Source organism: Bufo gargarizans, chromosome 4, assembly GCF_014858855.1.
Source record: "Bufo gargarizans isolate SCDJY-AF-19 chromosome 4, ASM1485885v1, whole genome shotgun sequence".
NCBI classification, from domain to species: Eukaryota; Metazoa; Chordata; class Amphibia; order Anura; family Bufonidae; genus Bufo; species Bufo gargarizans.
In genome coordinates, this window is record NC_058083.1 from 225,204,821 (window position 1) to 225,219,139 (window position 14,319).

At 41.5% G+C, this 14,319-nt stretch overlaps 1 protein-coding gene across 1 annotated transcript in view; it reads left to right on the plus strand.

Moving 5' to 3' along the window:
• MCPH1 (microcephalin 1) overlaps window positions 1-14,319 on the plus strand; it is a 248,096-nt gene that overhangs the window by 49,393 nt on the left and 184,384 nt on the right. The window contains exon 10 of the mRNA XM_044290211.1: window positions 7,733-7,770. Within this exon, the coding sequence (XP_044146146.1) occupies window positions 7,733-7,770 (38 nt within the window). The remainder of the gene's footprint in view (window positions 1-7,732; window positions 7,771-14,319) is intronic.

A 14,319-nucleotide genomic window follows, 5' to 3' on the forward strand; every position in this document is an offset into this window, starting at 1 on the left:
TTCATCTGGAGCTTCTGAGAAAGAAAATGAAATCAAATTGTTGGTTCTCAAGTGTTTTAATGAATGTCCTAGATCAGGCATCCTCAAACTGCGGCCCTCCAGCTGTTGCAAAACTACAACTCCCAGCATGCCCGAACAGCCTACAGGTATCAGCCTGCAGCAGGGCATTGTGGGAGTTGTAGTTTTACAACAGCTGGAGGGCCGCAGTTTGAGGATGCCTGCCCTAGATTCTCAGTCTTTTAAAATTCTCAATTAAGGCTGATGTATCTGTGTTTTATGTGCAGCGAACAACTACATTCTGACAGTGCATAGCTATGACCACTAGGTTGCGCTCTTGTATTTGTAATCCAGTGTTGATGTGCAGGAAAGGCAGCTGGTAATAAATGATCCTGTGACGGCGTTATCATCCGGGAAGCCTTAGTTGTCACTATGTATAGTGTAGTGTCTGCTAAGTTACCCAATATTCAATTTTAAATTTGATAGTCAATTGTCTGTCTTCCAGATGTTGGCCTGAGGTTGCAATACTTTTATTATCATTACTATTACTTAGTCTACTTTTAGTCCAATTGTACCACCCAAATAACAGTCTCCTTTCTATATGTGTCCATGGCAAAATTAAAGGCAACTACAGCTTCTGTGCTATGTGTTGGGGTAGTTGCTTTGAGTGACGCTAATTTGACTTCCACTTTTTGCGTAAACGGTGTGAATGATCATAAACAGCTTAAATGCATTAAAGGGGTTGTTCCAGTTCAGCTAGTGCCATTTATCATGTAAAGAAAGTTGATATAATCCACTTACTAATGTATTGTTATTATCCATATTGCTTCCTTTTCTGGCTGTATCCATTTTTCCAACGCATTATACACTGCTCGTTTCCATGGTTACTAATGCCCTGCAATCCAGCAGCGGTGGTTGTGCTTGCACACTATAGGAAAAAGTGCTGGCCTCTCTGGTGGCCGGGAACATGGGAGCACACATAGGCTGGTGCTATTTCCTATAGTGTGCAAGCATGACCACCACTGATGGATTGCAGGGTGGTAATGATCATGGAAACAAGCAGTGTATAATGCGATGGAAAAATTAATCCAGACAGCAAAGGAAGCAATATGGACAATCACAATACATTAGTAGTGCCTTCTATTAACTTTCTCTACATGATAAATGCCATCTGCTGAAGTGACACAATCCCTTTAACACTTCGTTCTTGCAGAATATGATCTTACATGCCAAATTGCAATGAAATAGTTCCAGTTCAGTATTTTCTGTATTTGGCAAAGCTTTGATCTCTATTTCTTTTGTACTTGGCAATAAGGATTCATAACAAGGCCATATAGTGCTCTGATTTCTCAGTGAACTACTAATCTGCCTTCGCTGAAATTAGCTGTGAACTGTGAGTGATTGACCACTGCAGGATATTGGGGGGAAGAGGAGTCTGTCTGGTAAGTGAAGAAAGTAGCATTTTTCTGTAATAATATATATTACAAAGTTTTGTAGATTCACTTGTACCATTTAAAGGGCAGTTAGTCTCTAATTGTTTTGGGGTTGGGGTGAGTTTCTGGTTTGGCTAGTATGAGGTTATTTTCGTCCTTTTGGAGGAGAGCTGTTTTTCATGACTTATGATCGTTCACATAGCGTTTTTTGTGGACCGAATTATGTTTTGGAAGCCATTCTGCATTTGCCTCCCATTGTTGTTAACGGAAGTCTACGCTGTTGGTTATTCCGTGCTTATTTCTGGACATGTCCACTTATTGGCCTAGTAACTGATGTTAACTGTAGCAGGTACGGTATCTGCATGCAGATTAGCCCCATTGAATGGGCTAAAGCTGCGTGCGGCTGCACAACATGCAAGTAGAAAATCCATTGCAGAAGTCCGAGGATTAGTCTCTGATTTCTGTAACTTTTCCACCAGTAAAATTCACTGTGTCAGCATACCTTAGCATATGGGCACATGAGGTGAATTTTCCACCACACATATTGGTGCAGTTCCACAGGAGAATCCTTGACGAATCGATGGCGAAATCCATGGTGGAAATCTGCAGCAGAAGTTGACGTGCTATAGATTCAAAATCCACACGGCACATCAATTTCTTCTGTAAATCTTTTCTGCAGCCTGTGGATTGCATATGGTTAATGTATTAGGCTGTGGATATTCCACCTACATATCCATAGCATAAAATCCGCAGCCTGTCAATATCCTTACAATTGCCGTTTTTTGGTTGGCTCACCTCCACAAAAAAAACGGAATGGAAAAAAAAATCTAAAAGTTGTATTTTCCCCATAATGGTACCAATAAGAACTACAGTTCATCCCACAAAAAGCAACCCCTCAAACAGATTGACCGAAAAATGGGTGTCAGAATGTTGCGACACAAAAAAGTTTTTTGTTAAAAGTAGTAAACCATAACAAACTAAAAAAAAATGGAATTGCCATAATCATACTGACACAGAGAATACAGTTAACTTGTTATTTTGCAAAATACAATTTTTTTTTTTTTTACACTTTCTCAATGCAATATTTGTACCATTATATGGAGCATGAAATGGTGCCATTACAAAATACAATTTGTCTTTCAAAAAACGAGTCCTCGTACATCCGTGGAAAAATAAAGTTACCCCATTGTCACCGAAATTGGCTTGATCCTTAAAAGGAGTCTGTCACAATTTTGTCAGTGCAAAACTGTTGATAGACAAAGGTAAGGGCAAGGGGACAAGAGATCATACATAAACTAGTGACAAATACCCTGATCAAAATACTGGGTCGCTTACATCACACAGCCGATTTGGTGAAATCTGAATTGAACAGCTCCAATGCGAGCTGAACGTTGGAGTTATTCAATACATAGCATGTGCCATGGAAACTTCAGATTTATGAGCTCCTGCTTTCCAACCCTCCCACCAGTTGCAGTAGGAAAAAAATGTCAGTCAGCGGCAGGAGCGTGAGAAGAGCCACAAGTTCATGAATATGAGAACTCGCTGGCATGTGCTGGGTATTGAACAGCCCCAGTGCTCATCTTGCGCTGGAGTTTTATACAAATTTCAGTAAAATGCCTGGTTCAGTTCGAGTAAACCACCCCCGCCTTTGCCATTCTGATGATGTCCAGGTCTCTGTTGCTCTGCACTTCCTGCTCACACCCCAACATATCAGCAAATGGTTGTGAAAGACGCTCAGCCAATCACTAGCTTTTGCAATGTCATACCTTAGCCAATTATTGACTGAGTGGCATTCCTAGCCATTTCCTATATGCCAGTTGACCTCACCAGAACGCATAGCACAGTAGGAACCCAGGCGCTGTTGGACCTGCAGCCATGGGGATTTGGTGAGGGATTTTTTTATTAATTTTTTCAAGCAGTTTGTATTCTCATCGCAACCATTTTATTTTTGGCTGCAATACCCCTTTAAGGTTAGACTTGCCCCTTACAACAGTTCATAGATCCCACTCTGGTGCATTATTGCTTTGAATCAGTTTAATTGAGACGGGAATTCATGATCTTCTAAGTTGTCCATTCCTTGCTAAATGGGTGAAAGCCAATAGTCTTCAAGCCAAAATAATTTTTTGTCAATGTCAACTTCCCTTAAGAGATAAAGATTTTTTTACGGCCCTCTCGATGGCTAATATATAATCTTTCAACCCTTCTGTCAAAAGTCACACACTACAGTGCAAGATCATGTTTTTGTGAGATCCGATCTCTGAATTGATGATGGATTGACTCTGGGTCTGGTTTGATTCTCATGTTTCTGCCAAGGATTACTCTTACCAGAAGAGCGTAACATTCTTATTTACCATAATTTCTCTGTACTCAGCGGAATGACCACTTGTGTATAGAGTGTTGAGTTTGTGGCTTGGCTCATTTTACTACTGTACTTCCCTACTTCCCCCTGAAGTTTTAACATGTTTACTCCTATTTTCATGTATTTTTTCCATCTGTTTAAAAATTCTTTATGCATTGATATACAGTAAAAAAAAAAAAATTGGTATGTAAATGAAATTCAAGATAGGTTCTTTCTAAGGTCTTATAGTTGGTATTATAAGGAAAGACAATCATCCAGAATTGCATTGAAAAGTGGTCTTCTAGTATGTATATTATATGATGGAGCTGAAAATCTGGTCTGGATAAGGGTGGTTTTCTCAGAGGGGTGTTCTTTAGAGGGGTTTAACTGTTTATTGCGGGGAATGTTGGTAATGAATAGGGTGGCATCTGTAATAAAAAAAAATGCTTTTCAGCTTAAAAGGGAAACCTGTATCACATGTGTATGCATGTTTTAGATGATGCATGTTTCAGTATTACAACTGCCTGGTCATGCTCTAAAGAAAACGTATAGAAATGTCCCAACGGATAAATAATATGGACTATTGGGGTAATTTTATAATTTATCAGACTGGTGTAAAGTAGGACTGGCCTAGTTTCCCTTTCATTTTGGACAGCTCTTCTGGAAAATGAAAGGTGGACTCTGATTGGTTGCTATAGGCAACTAAGCCAGTTCTACTTTACACCACTTTGATAAATGACCCCAAACTTTTTGAGCTCTAGATCAAATGTAACATGTATGTAATTTTAAATGTGTAATTGGTGTATTGGATATAGTCTGATATTATGGTAGACTTGTGAATGTTCAGCAGTAAAGCATGAAACACAAATTGTCAGACATAACAGCTATAGGTGTTGTTAAGCAAGGAAAAGGCTCAGACTGGGATAAGAAAAAAATAAATGTGATACCTCATCCATCGTTTACAGTTCCCAACCAAGTGCTTGGCCAGTCCGCTAGTCTCTAGTCTAGTTCCTGGTCATGTCTCAACACACAGGAAATGACTGGTAGGGACAGGTTGGTGTATCGACAAGCTGGCATTCTTGTGTTTTAGAAACCAGTGGAAACCTGGAAAGTGGCAGGAGAGCAGCTGTAGAACTTTTGGATATTTTTTCTCTTCCTATCTTCTTCTCTCAACCTCAACACTGTCTCTTAAACCACACCTCATTGCTGCTGACTGGTCTAGGCTTTGGCATGTAGAAGGCTGATAATGGCCTGGTGAGCTTATTCTGAGCAAGTTGGTGGATACATAGTGTTATAGGGGCTGTATGCAGTGAAATCATTTGCAGGTGCCATTAAATGCCAAGTGCTACAATTACAGATTGGGATGACAAACGGTGCATTAGCCGAGTTTTCCACGGACCCATTGAAAGTCAATGTGTCCGCAGAAAATCACGGAAAACGGAACAACGGACACGGGACACTACAACATTCGTGTGCATGAGGCCTTATACATAAAAAATGGAAGCTCTTGCAAGTTTGCATGCTAGCTTTATGGATGTACTCCAGTGATTTTGGTTGTGCTAGTCTAAATTTTCTCGTAGTGTGTTTGGAGGGTACCTCCCTCCTTTAGATTGAGCACTCCCTGCCCATCTGCCCAGGGCTTCTGAGCAGAGTATAAATATACCTGGTTCCTACACCGCCCTAAACATTGTAGGCTTAGGTTAGGCCCAGGAGAGGCAGTTCTGTTAGTGTTAGGTACCCATCTGCAGAAGCCACTGTGACGTTGGTAGATGGGCCCGCCACACACGTCTGATCAAAAACGTGTGCAAAGCTCTTCCATTTTTCATGTATAGTTTCACTGTATTCCAAAATTATCCCTAATACCTAGTTCTATTGTTTTTATGTATAATAGTGTGCTGCCATACGTTTTCTGTTTGCTTGCTAGCTTTATGGATGTGCACCAGTGATTTTGGATGTTCTAGTCTAAATTTTCTTGTAGTGTTACTTAAACCTGTTGAAGTACCTTTCTCCACACATTTGGAGATGGTCCTGACCCAATGAGACCTCTCCAGTGTTTTCCCTTTCCCTTACCTCAGTGATATTCTTTTTAAAGTAACAAAAAAGCAAATATGTGGTTGTCACTTGTTTAATATTGCTAGGTCACTTAGGGCTCTTTCACACTTGCGTTGTCCGGATCCGTCGTGTACTCCATTTGCCGGAATTACACGCCGGATCCGGAAAAAAGCAAGTGAACTGAAAGCATTTGAAGACGGATCAGTCTTCAAAATGCGTTCAGTGCTACTATGGCAGCCAGAACGCTATTAAAGTCCTGGTTGCCATAGTGGTAGTGGGGAGCGGGGGAGCAGTATACTTACCGTCCGTGCGGCTCCCGGGGCGCTCCAGAATGACGTCATCCATGCGCGTGGGGCGCCCTGACGTCACTCTGAAGCGCCCCGGGAGCCGCACGGACGGTAAGTATACTGCTCCCCCGCTCCCCACTACACTTTACCATGGCAAACAGGACTTTAGCGTCCTGGCAGCCAAGGTAACCATTCAGAAAAAGCTAAACATCGGATTCGGTAATGCGCCGAAACGACGTTTAGCTCAAGGCCGGATCCGGATTAATGCCTTTCAATGGGCATTAATTCCGGATCCGGCCTTGCGGCAAGTGTTCAGGATTTTTGGCCGGAGCAAAAAGCGCAGCATGCTGCGGTATTTTCTCCGGCCAAAAACTGTTCCGGTCCTGAACTGAAGACATCCTGATGCATTCTGAACGGATTTCTCTCCATTCAGAATGCATGGGGATAATCCTGGTCGGGATTCTTCCGGCATAGAGCCCCGACGACGGAACTCTATGCCGGAAAAGAACAACGCAAGTGTGAAAGAGCCCTTACACAGTGCTGTGTGAGAGCCAGGAGTTATCACATCGTTGTAGTGCTCCTAAGACCTTATAACATCTCTCAATACTACTGCCTCAGGGGCCTCCAAAGCCAAGTACTAGCGAATGGGATTCCAAACAAGTCCATAGAATATAAATCACATATAAGTTCCCCTCACTCAATGTTCTAAATTTTAGTGTAAATATATTTTACACTGCTTGTTTTTCTACTATACCTTTGTGCTTGTTAATTGATGTCAGGTTTCCTCTTGGAGGGATTGTATTTATAATCTGTTAGTAAAAAGGACAAACTATTAATGCATTAGAACATGAATGTCGTACTGGCGTGTTGCCTGTGGGTGCTCTGTGGCCCAGTCCCTGAAAAATACTTTACGGATGGGTGCAATGTCATTCCCAGGTCTAAAATCTGACAGTAAAACAGAAAGGCTGATCAGGCAAATGTATGTCCATGTAATTACTTGTGTGCGTCAAACACCAGTCCATCTGAGGTTGACCATCTATGGTTTTCTGATGTAGTCGATGGCCTGATTTGAGCTCACAGTATTAGGTTAGCTTGAACACTACTGGAATAATGGATGAATTTTTGAATTGTCATTATTTGCACCAACTATTTTAAGATTCAAAGTGAAAAAAAAATAATAATAAAAAAGCCTGTTAATATTTTGGTACCATAAGTGAGGTGTACCTGTTTTGCAAAGCACTTTCATCCTAAGGGTATACTCTCACAGCAGAAATACAGACAGGACAAATCAAATGCGTGTTTACCATAGAACCTGCATTAGAAGTTTGAGGCTGACCCTTGGATTACTGCCGTGAAATCGATTTTGTACTTGCCTTGCATCCACTCGTCCATTTAGTGCCATTGAGTGAATGAGAAGATTCTGTATGTTAATAGTTTTTTCCACAGTATGGATTTCAAAAGGGAATCAGTGGGAATTATATTATGGTGGTGTTTACACGTATTTCTGCACCCATTTGGAGACTGTCTTTATTTTAAAGGAAGATCCTTATTGCGAATGGTACCTATTTTACTAAATACAGTAATACATTCAACACTGGTTAATTCCTTTTGTTTGTATGTCTTAGGTCACAAGATCGCTGGTTATGACGAGCATGTCCACAGAGTAAGTTTCTCTACTGTATTCTTATTATTTCTTATTATTGGTTCAACCACCAGGGAATACCAGCAACAAATTGTCATCTGCTATAAACTGTAGAGCCTATGATGGTGATTGCCACCCGAGACCTGCTGTACAAGCTGGACCACAGCGATCATAAGGCCTGTGTCTATATTTTGATCTACAAACCACAGATCCACAAAATACGGTTACCTTCTAGAATAGGACATGTTCTATAATTTGCAAAACTGCCACATGGATTCACAAAAAAATATGGATGTGTGCATGACCCCCAAAAAATAAATGGGTTAGTGTGCTGTTTTTTTAAATAAGTAGATAGCGCACGGATGAAAAATATGATTGTGTGCATGAGGCCTAACAAATGTTTATTCACTAATAGTGAAACGTTTTCTTGAGTACACATGATCTTTGACAACTGAATTCTGTAAAACATCCTCTCATAGAATATTGTATTTCATTGTCGTCCATGTTGAGTACCCACATAGTCATGTAATGGTGTTGACACATACCACAGGGCTTTAATACACTTAGTTTAAGGCAGTGTTTCCCAACCAATTTGCCTCCAGCTGTTGCAAAACTACAACTCCCAGCATGCCCACACAGCCAAAGGCTCTCCGGGCCTGCTGGGAGTTGTAGTTTTGCAACAGCTAGAGGCACACTGGTTGGGAAACACTGGTTTAAGGTACCAGCAGATGTTTATTCTGTTCTGTCTCAAAGCCACTGTGTCTCCAGAAAGGAGCAAGCCAGTGTCCCCATTTTTTGAAAATGAGTAGGTGCATTTGCACGTTAACTCCACATTATATTTAATGAGATCTATCAAACCAGAAAGTAATGCCTGTTTCACATGTGAGTGTGTGGTCAGTGTCTGATCAATGATTTCCATCAGTGATTGTGAGCCAAAATCAGGAGTGGAGCTACACAGAGATAAGGTATAATGAAAAGAATTGTACCAATTCAGCGTTTATGATCTGCATTTGGCTTTGACCAAAAATCACTGATGTGTGAAACAGGCCTGGGTATGGAAGGAAGATCCTGAAAATGCTTTATACACGATATCCCAACTTGATATCTAGATTACTGTGATATTTTAAATGGCATGGACACCATTGTATATTCTGTTTTATTAAATGTTGACAAATCCAAATGTAGGTCCCTTTTTGCCTATTGACTTTGATTGTAAGGCCTCATCCACACAACAGTATTTTGTTACTAAAACCAGGAATGTAACCTACAGAGAGAAAGTATAATGGAAAGCTAAGTGCCCCTTCTGTGTTTTGGCTAAGGGTACTTTCACTCTAGCTGCATGGGAGTCTGGCAGGCTGTTCCGGCAGGTCAACAGCCTGCCGGATCTGCCCTGCCGCTAGTTCACATGTGCCCCCGCACTGCCGCTCCGTCCCCATTGACTATAATGGGGGCGGAGTTCCGACGGCAGAGCATGGCGAGAGGCAGCCGGACTAAAAGTACTGCATGCACCCGCCGAAACAGCCTGCCAGACTCCCCTGCCGCTAGTGTGAAACTAGCCTTACAAGTACTGAAAAATACAGACCCAATACGGACTGCATAAGAGTGACCTAATGCAGATTATCAGGACATATTAATTGGAATATATAGTACTAAGGTCACCAACACTAGATTTATAAATATATAATTTTGTGTATCCCGATGAGCCATATAATTTTAACATTATAACAACTCAGACTCCTCACATGGACCTCACAAGAGCTCTGGAGGTGTCACCTGGTTTCTGGCACCAAGATGTTAGCAGCAGACCCTTTAATTCCCTAATTATGAAGTGGAGTCCAAACTTATGAGATGGGGGTGTATATATTATGGACTTATTTTGAGCACATTCCTTGATGTTCAATCAGATTGAGATCTGGGGCCAATGAAGGCCAGTTCAGCACCTTGGACTTTATGTTCATCAAACCATTTCCTGAACAATGTTTACAGTCTGGTAGGGTGCTTTATACAGTTCCACGGATTGTACTTGGTCTGAAACCATGTTTAGTTAGGTGGTACGTGTTTGACAAAAACTAGGGTTTCCTAGCAAAGCACTGCCCAAAGTCGTCTTCCCTTAGTGAATCCTGGTGCCATATTTTCCCAGAAAATTAACATACACACACCAACCAACTATCACATTTTGCAAAAGAAAATGTGTTTCATTAGACCAGGCTGTCTTCTTCCATTGCTCCATGATCCATTTCTGACGCTCACAAGCACTTCCACCATAAGACAAGGGTCGGTCAGCATGGGCATTCTAAAGTAAAACCTGCAACAAAAGGTCTTGGTCATCTGCTATAAATTGTGATGTACAGTGTAAGGCTACTTTCACACCTGCGTTCTGAACGGATCCGCTCATATTAATGCAGATGGTGGCTCCGCTCAGAACGGATCCGTCTGCATTATAACTTAGAAAAATTTTCTAAGTGTGAAAGTAGCCTGAGCGGATCCGTTCAGACTTTACATTGAAAGTCAATGGGGGACGGATCCGCTTGAAGATTGAGCCATATGGTGTCATCTTCAAGCGGATCCGTCCCCATTGACTTCCATTATAAGTCGGAACGGATCCGCGCGGCCAGGCGGACACCCGAACGCTGCTTGCAGCGTTCAGGTGTCCGCTCACTGAGCGGAGCGGAGGCTGAGCGCTGGCAGGCGGATGCATTCTCAGCGGATCCGCCTCCACTGAGAATGCATTAGGGCCAGACGGCTGCGTTCAGGGCCGCTCGTGAGCCCCTTCAAACGGAGCTCACGAGCGGACACCTGAACGCAGGTGTGAAAGGAGCCTAATGTGGAACCGTTCTCTCATAGCCAGAAATGAATTTTTTAGCAACTTGTCCTACAGTAGCGCATCTGTCAGATCCGACAGGCTAATATCTGCTAGATTTAAAGGGCATTTGTCAGCAGATTTATACCTATGAAACTGGCTGACCTGTTACATGTGCAATTGGCAGCTGAAGACATCTGTGTTGGTCCCATGTTCATATGCGCCCGCATTACTGAGAAAAATTAAGTTGCCATTATACCTAGAGGCTCAGCTCTTTCTGCAACTGCTGCGCCTAATAGGCATATTTCCGTTCCGTTCCCCATTGTCTTAGGATATCACCTGTACTAACCCTTATGACGTTTCACCTGACTAATATGTGCAAATTTATTAAGAGGTGCACATCTGCTAATAATTTTGCTTCATCTCGGGAGGTCCATGCATCAGAAACTGAAATCTCCGCCTGGTAGGAGTTCATTGCGGGTTTTAGCTGTAATTTACACCAGGTTTCTAGCTTAACTAACGTGAAATTTCTTCTGCTGCATAGGCATGTTACACTATTTTGACTGGATTTTTAATGCAGATGTGTACCTAGCCTCAGTCTTTTAATAAGTCTTTTTTTTAAGTTTTTTACCAAGTTACAGAATAAAAACCTAATTTAATTGCTTGTGGAGCGAATCCAGTATTGTCAACATTCATTGTGTAATGAGGCTTATGGTATATTGTTATTAATAGTGTACAGCCTTGGCTGGCTGTACAGTGTCCTACACTCCTTTTATTCGTTTCAGGCCTGGTTAGCGTGTGTGGTATAGGTACAGTTTCACACTATTGGAGTCATCAGTAAATACTGAAGATTCAGAACTTGCAATCTACTGACCTCCAGGGCAGCCACAAAAGGTTGGTGTTGAAGGCAAAACAAATGAGGCGTAACTTAAAGGAAATACTTTCGCTGGAGAATAAAACACACCCCTACCTTTAGCTGCCTTATCTCCTAGATCTGTCGAGACTCCTGCTTTGCTGAGATCTTTGTGGGTCTGTTTTGGCTCGTCAGTTATTAGTGCTCTGCCAAGCATTATGTAGCTGATGGAAATAAAGAACGTTTTGTAAAGACCATACAGAGATAGCATCCAGTTTACAAGTCATCCAATTAACATATCATTGTACATGTGCATATGGACATTTCCCAGTTCAGACAGGATCCCCCCTCTAGGAGCTTTCCTGTCATACATAAGTTAAAGGGTCATTGCAGTTTAAGCAAAGGAAGGTTATTCTTTCTACAATGCAAAGTTATACAATTTCTAATATACTTTCTATTTCAGTTATGTATGTGGGTTTTTAAGATCCCTGCTTGCCTTGTTTCAGTAGGCGCATTGGTTCAGGGGCAGACTGGCCATAGACCCAACATGGAAATTTCCCGAGCCCTCCTTAAGGCCAGTGGCTTGGTACATAAAAATCTGATGTTCTTGGCATTACTCAATGCTGGCTGGTGGGGGGCAGGCGCTTTCCTGAATTCAACTGTGATATAGTTGAATACTGCACCCTGGCGGCAATATTTTATTCTGCACTGTGGTGTTTAGTTCAGCTGGGGCAGTTTTTTGTACTGCATTTAGTTACTGCTTGCCCTGCCTTCTTCTGTTGTCCCTACCTACTTGTGTTGCCCCACATTCTGTCAATCTGGATTCGCCTATGACATGGGACCACTTTTAGGTTTTTTCCAGGGCCACTTTAAGTTCCCAGTCTGCCCCTGCATTGGTTGCTTCTAGAAACATCTATCTAGGTCATGTGACAGATAAACAGGCAGGACCGCCGTTATAAGATGGCTCTGAATCACTGAATAGGACCATGTACAAGACTTCTAAGCCCTTGATGAGCATAGATTTAAAGACTGTTACTAGGAACTTCTCTGTTCTGCCTGGCCCAATGCCTTAAACGGCTATTTGATTTAATTATACCTTTCACCTAGCAATCCATTACATAGTTAACACGGTTGAAAAAAGACATAAGTCCATCAAGTTCAACCAAGGGATTGGTGGGGATGCGAATCCCAAAAGGAAGTGAGACTTAGATTTGTACACATTTCCATAAGCATTAAAGAGGTTGTCCGGGCTTTTTCGATTGATTACCTATCAATGTCAATATCAGATTGTGCCACCTCTCTTCCTGATCTCTGCTGTAATTCTATGGGACAGCAGCAGGGGACAGGAAGGGAGAGGAGATGTGTTTACTGCATGCGCTGTCTCGTCATACAGCTGATCGACGGGAGTCCCGAGTGTCGGACCCCCGCTGAGCTGATATTGATGACTTATCCTGAGGATAGGTCATCAATAAAAAAGCCTGGTCAACCCCTTTAATGACATTTACTTTTGAGAATTCATCTAAACCCTTTTTCAAACTATCCATTGTTCCTGTTGTGACCTTGCCTAAATAATAAATGTACCCTTAATTATGTTAATTTTTTCCTTATAACTAAGAACCTCCATGCCCCTTATAAGTTTAGTTGCTCTCCTTTGTACTTTTTACAGTCCTAGGGCATCCTTTCTATGGACTGGTGCCCAGAAATGAAATGCATATGAGGCCGCACCAAAGATTTATTAAGTGGTAATATTACATTTCTGTCCCGCGAGTCCATGCCTCGTTTAATGCATGACAATATCCTGGTAGCCTTAGAAGCAGCCGATTGACATTGTATGCTGTTATTTAATCTACCATCTTCAGGGACACCCAATCCTTCTTTATAAGTGACTTTCTAAGTGTTACATCCACTAGGACATATGAAGCACATAGATTATTACTACCAAGATGCATAACTTTACATTTATCCACATTGAGCCTCATTTGTCAAGTCCAATCATTCAGAGTGTCCAAGTCAGCTTGTAGTTTTGGGACATCTTCCATAGACTGCACAGTACTACATAGCTTAGTGTCATCTGCAAAAATAAAAAAGGTGCTATTAATTCCATCCTTAATATCATTAATAAATACCGTACATTAAATAATAGAGGACCAAGCACTCAACCTTGGGGTACACCACTTATAACCCGGGACCATTCTGAATAGGAATCATTGACCACAACTTTCTGGACACGGTCCTTCAGCCAGTTTTCAATCCAGTTGCAAACTATACTTTCCAAGCCTGTAGACCTTACTTTACTATAATTGCTATAATTTACTATAATTGCCTTCGGAAGACCTAGATCTCTTTTGTTGAATATGGGCACCACATTTGCCTTGTGCCAGTCACTTGGCACTGTACTAGTCCCGAGAGAATCTTTAAAAATTATAAATAAGGGCACAGCAATGACTTAACTGAACTCTTGGGTGTAATTCATATGGACTTGGAGCCTTGTCCACATTTACCTTATTTAACTTATCTTTGACCATATCTACAGATCTACAGTGACTATCCCCCCTTTACCGTTATTCAGGGGACCTACCTGCTCTGACCTTGTTTTTTAGCGTTTATATATTTAAATACATTTTGGGGATTTGTTTTGCTCTCTTTTTCCACCTACTGTTCATTTTTGTATTTTTGCAAACTTGATCTCCTTTTTACAGGTTTTACTAAGCCCTTTGTAAACTTCAAAGGTTACAGCTGACCTGTGTATTTTTTAAATGCCCTTTTTTTGTCATTTTTTGCTCTATTACAGTAGCTGTAAGCCATGGGGGGGGTTAATTTTTTAATTTTAGCCGTTTATACTTTTTACCTACAGGAATATATTTTGTAGTGTAATTACTTAAAGGGAGTCTGTCACCACATTTTAGCATGTTAGACC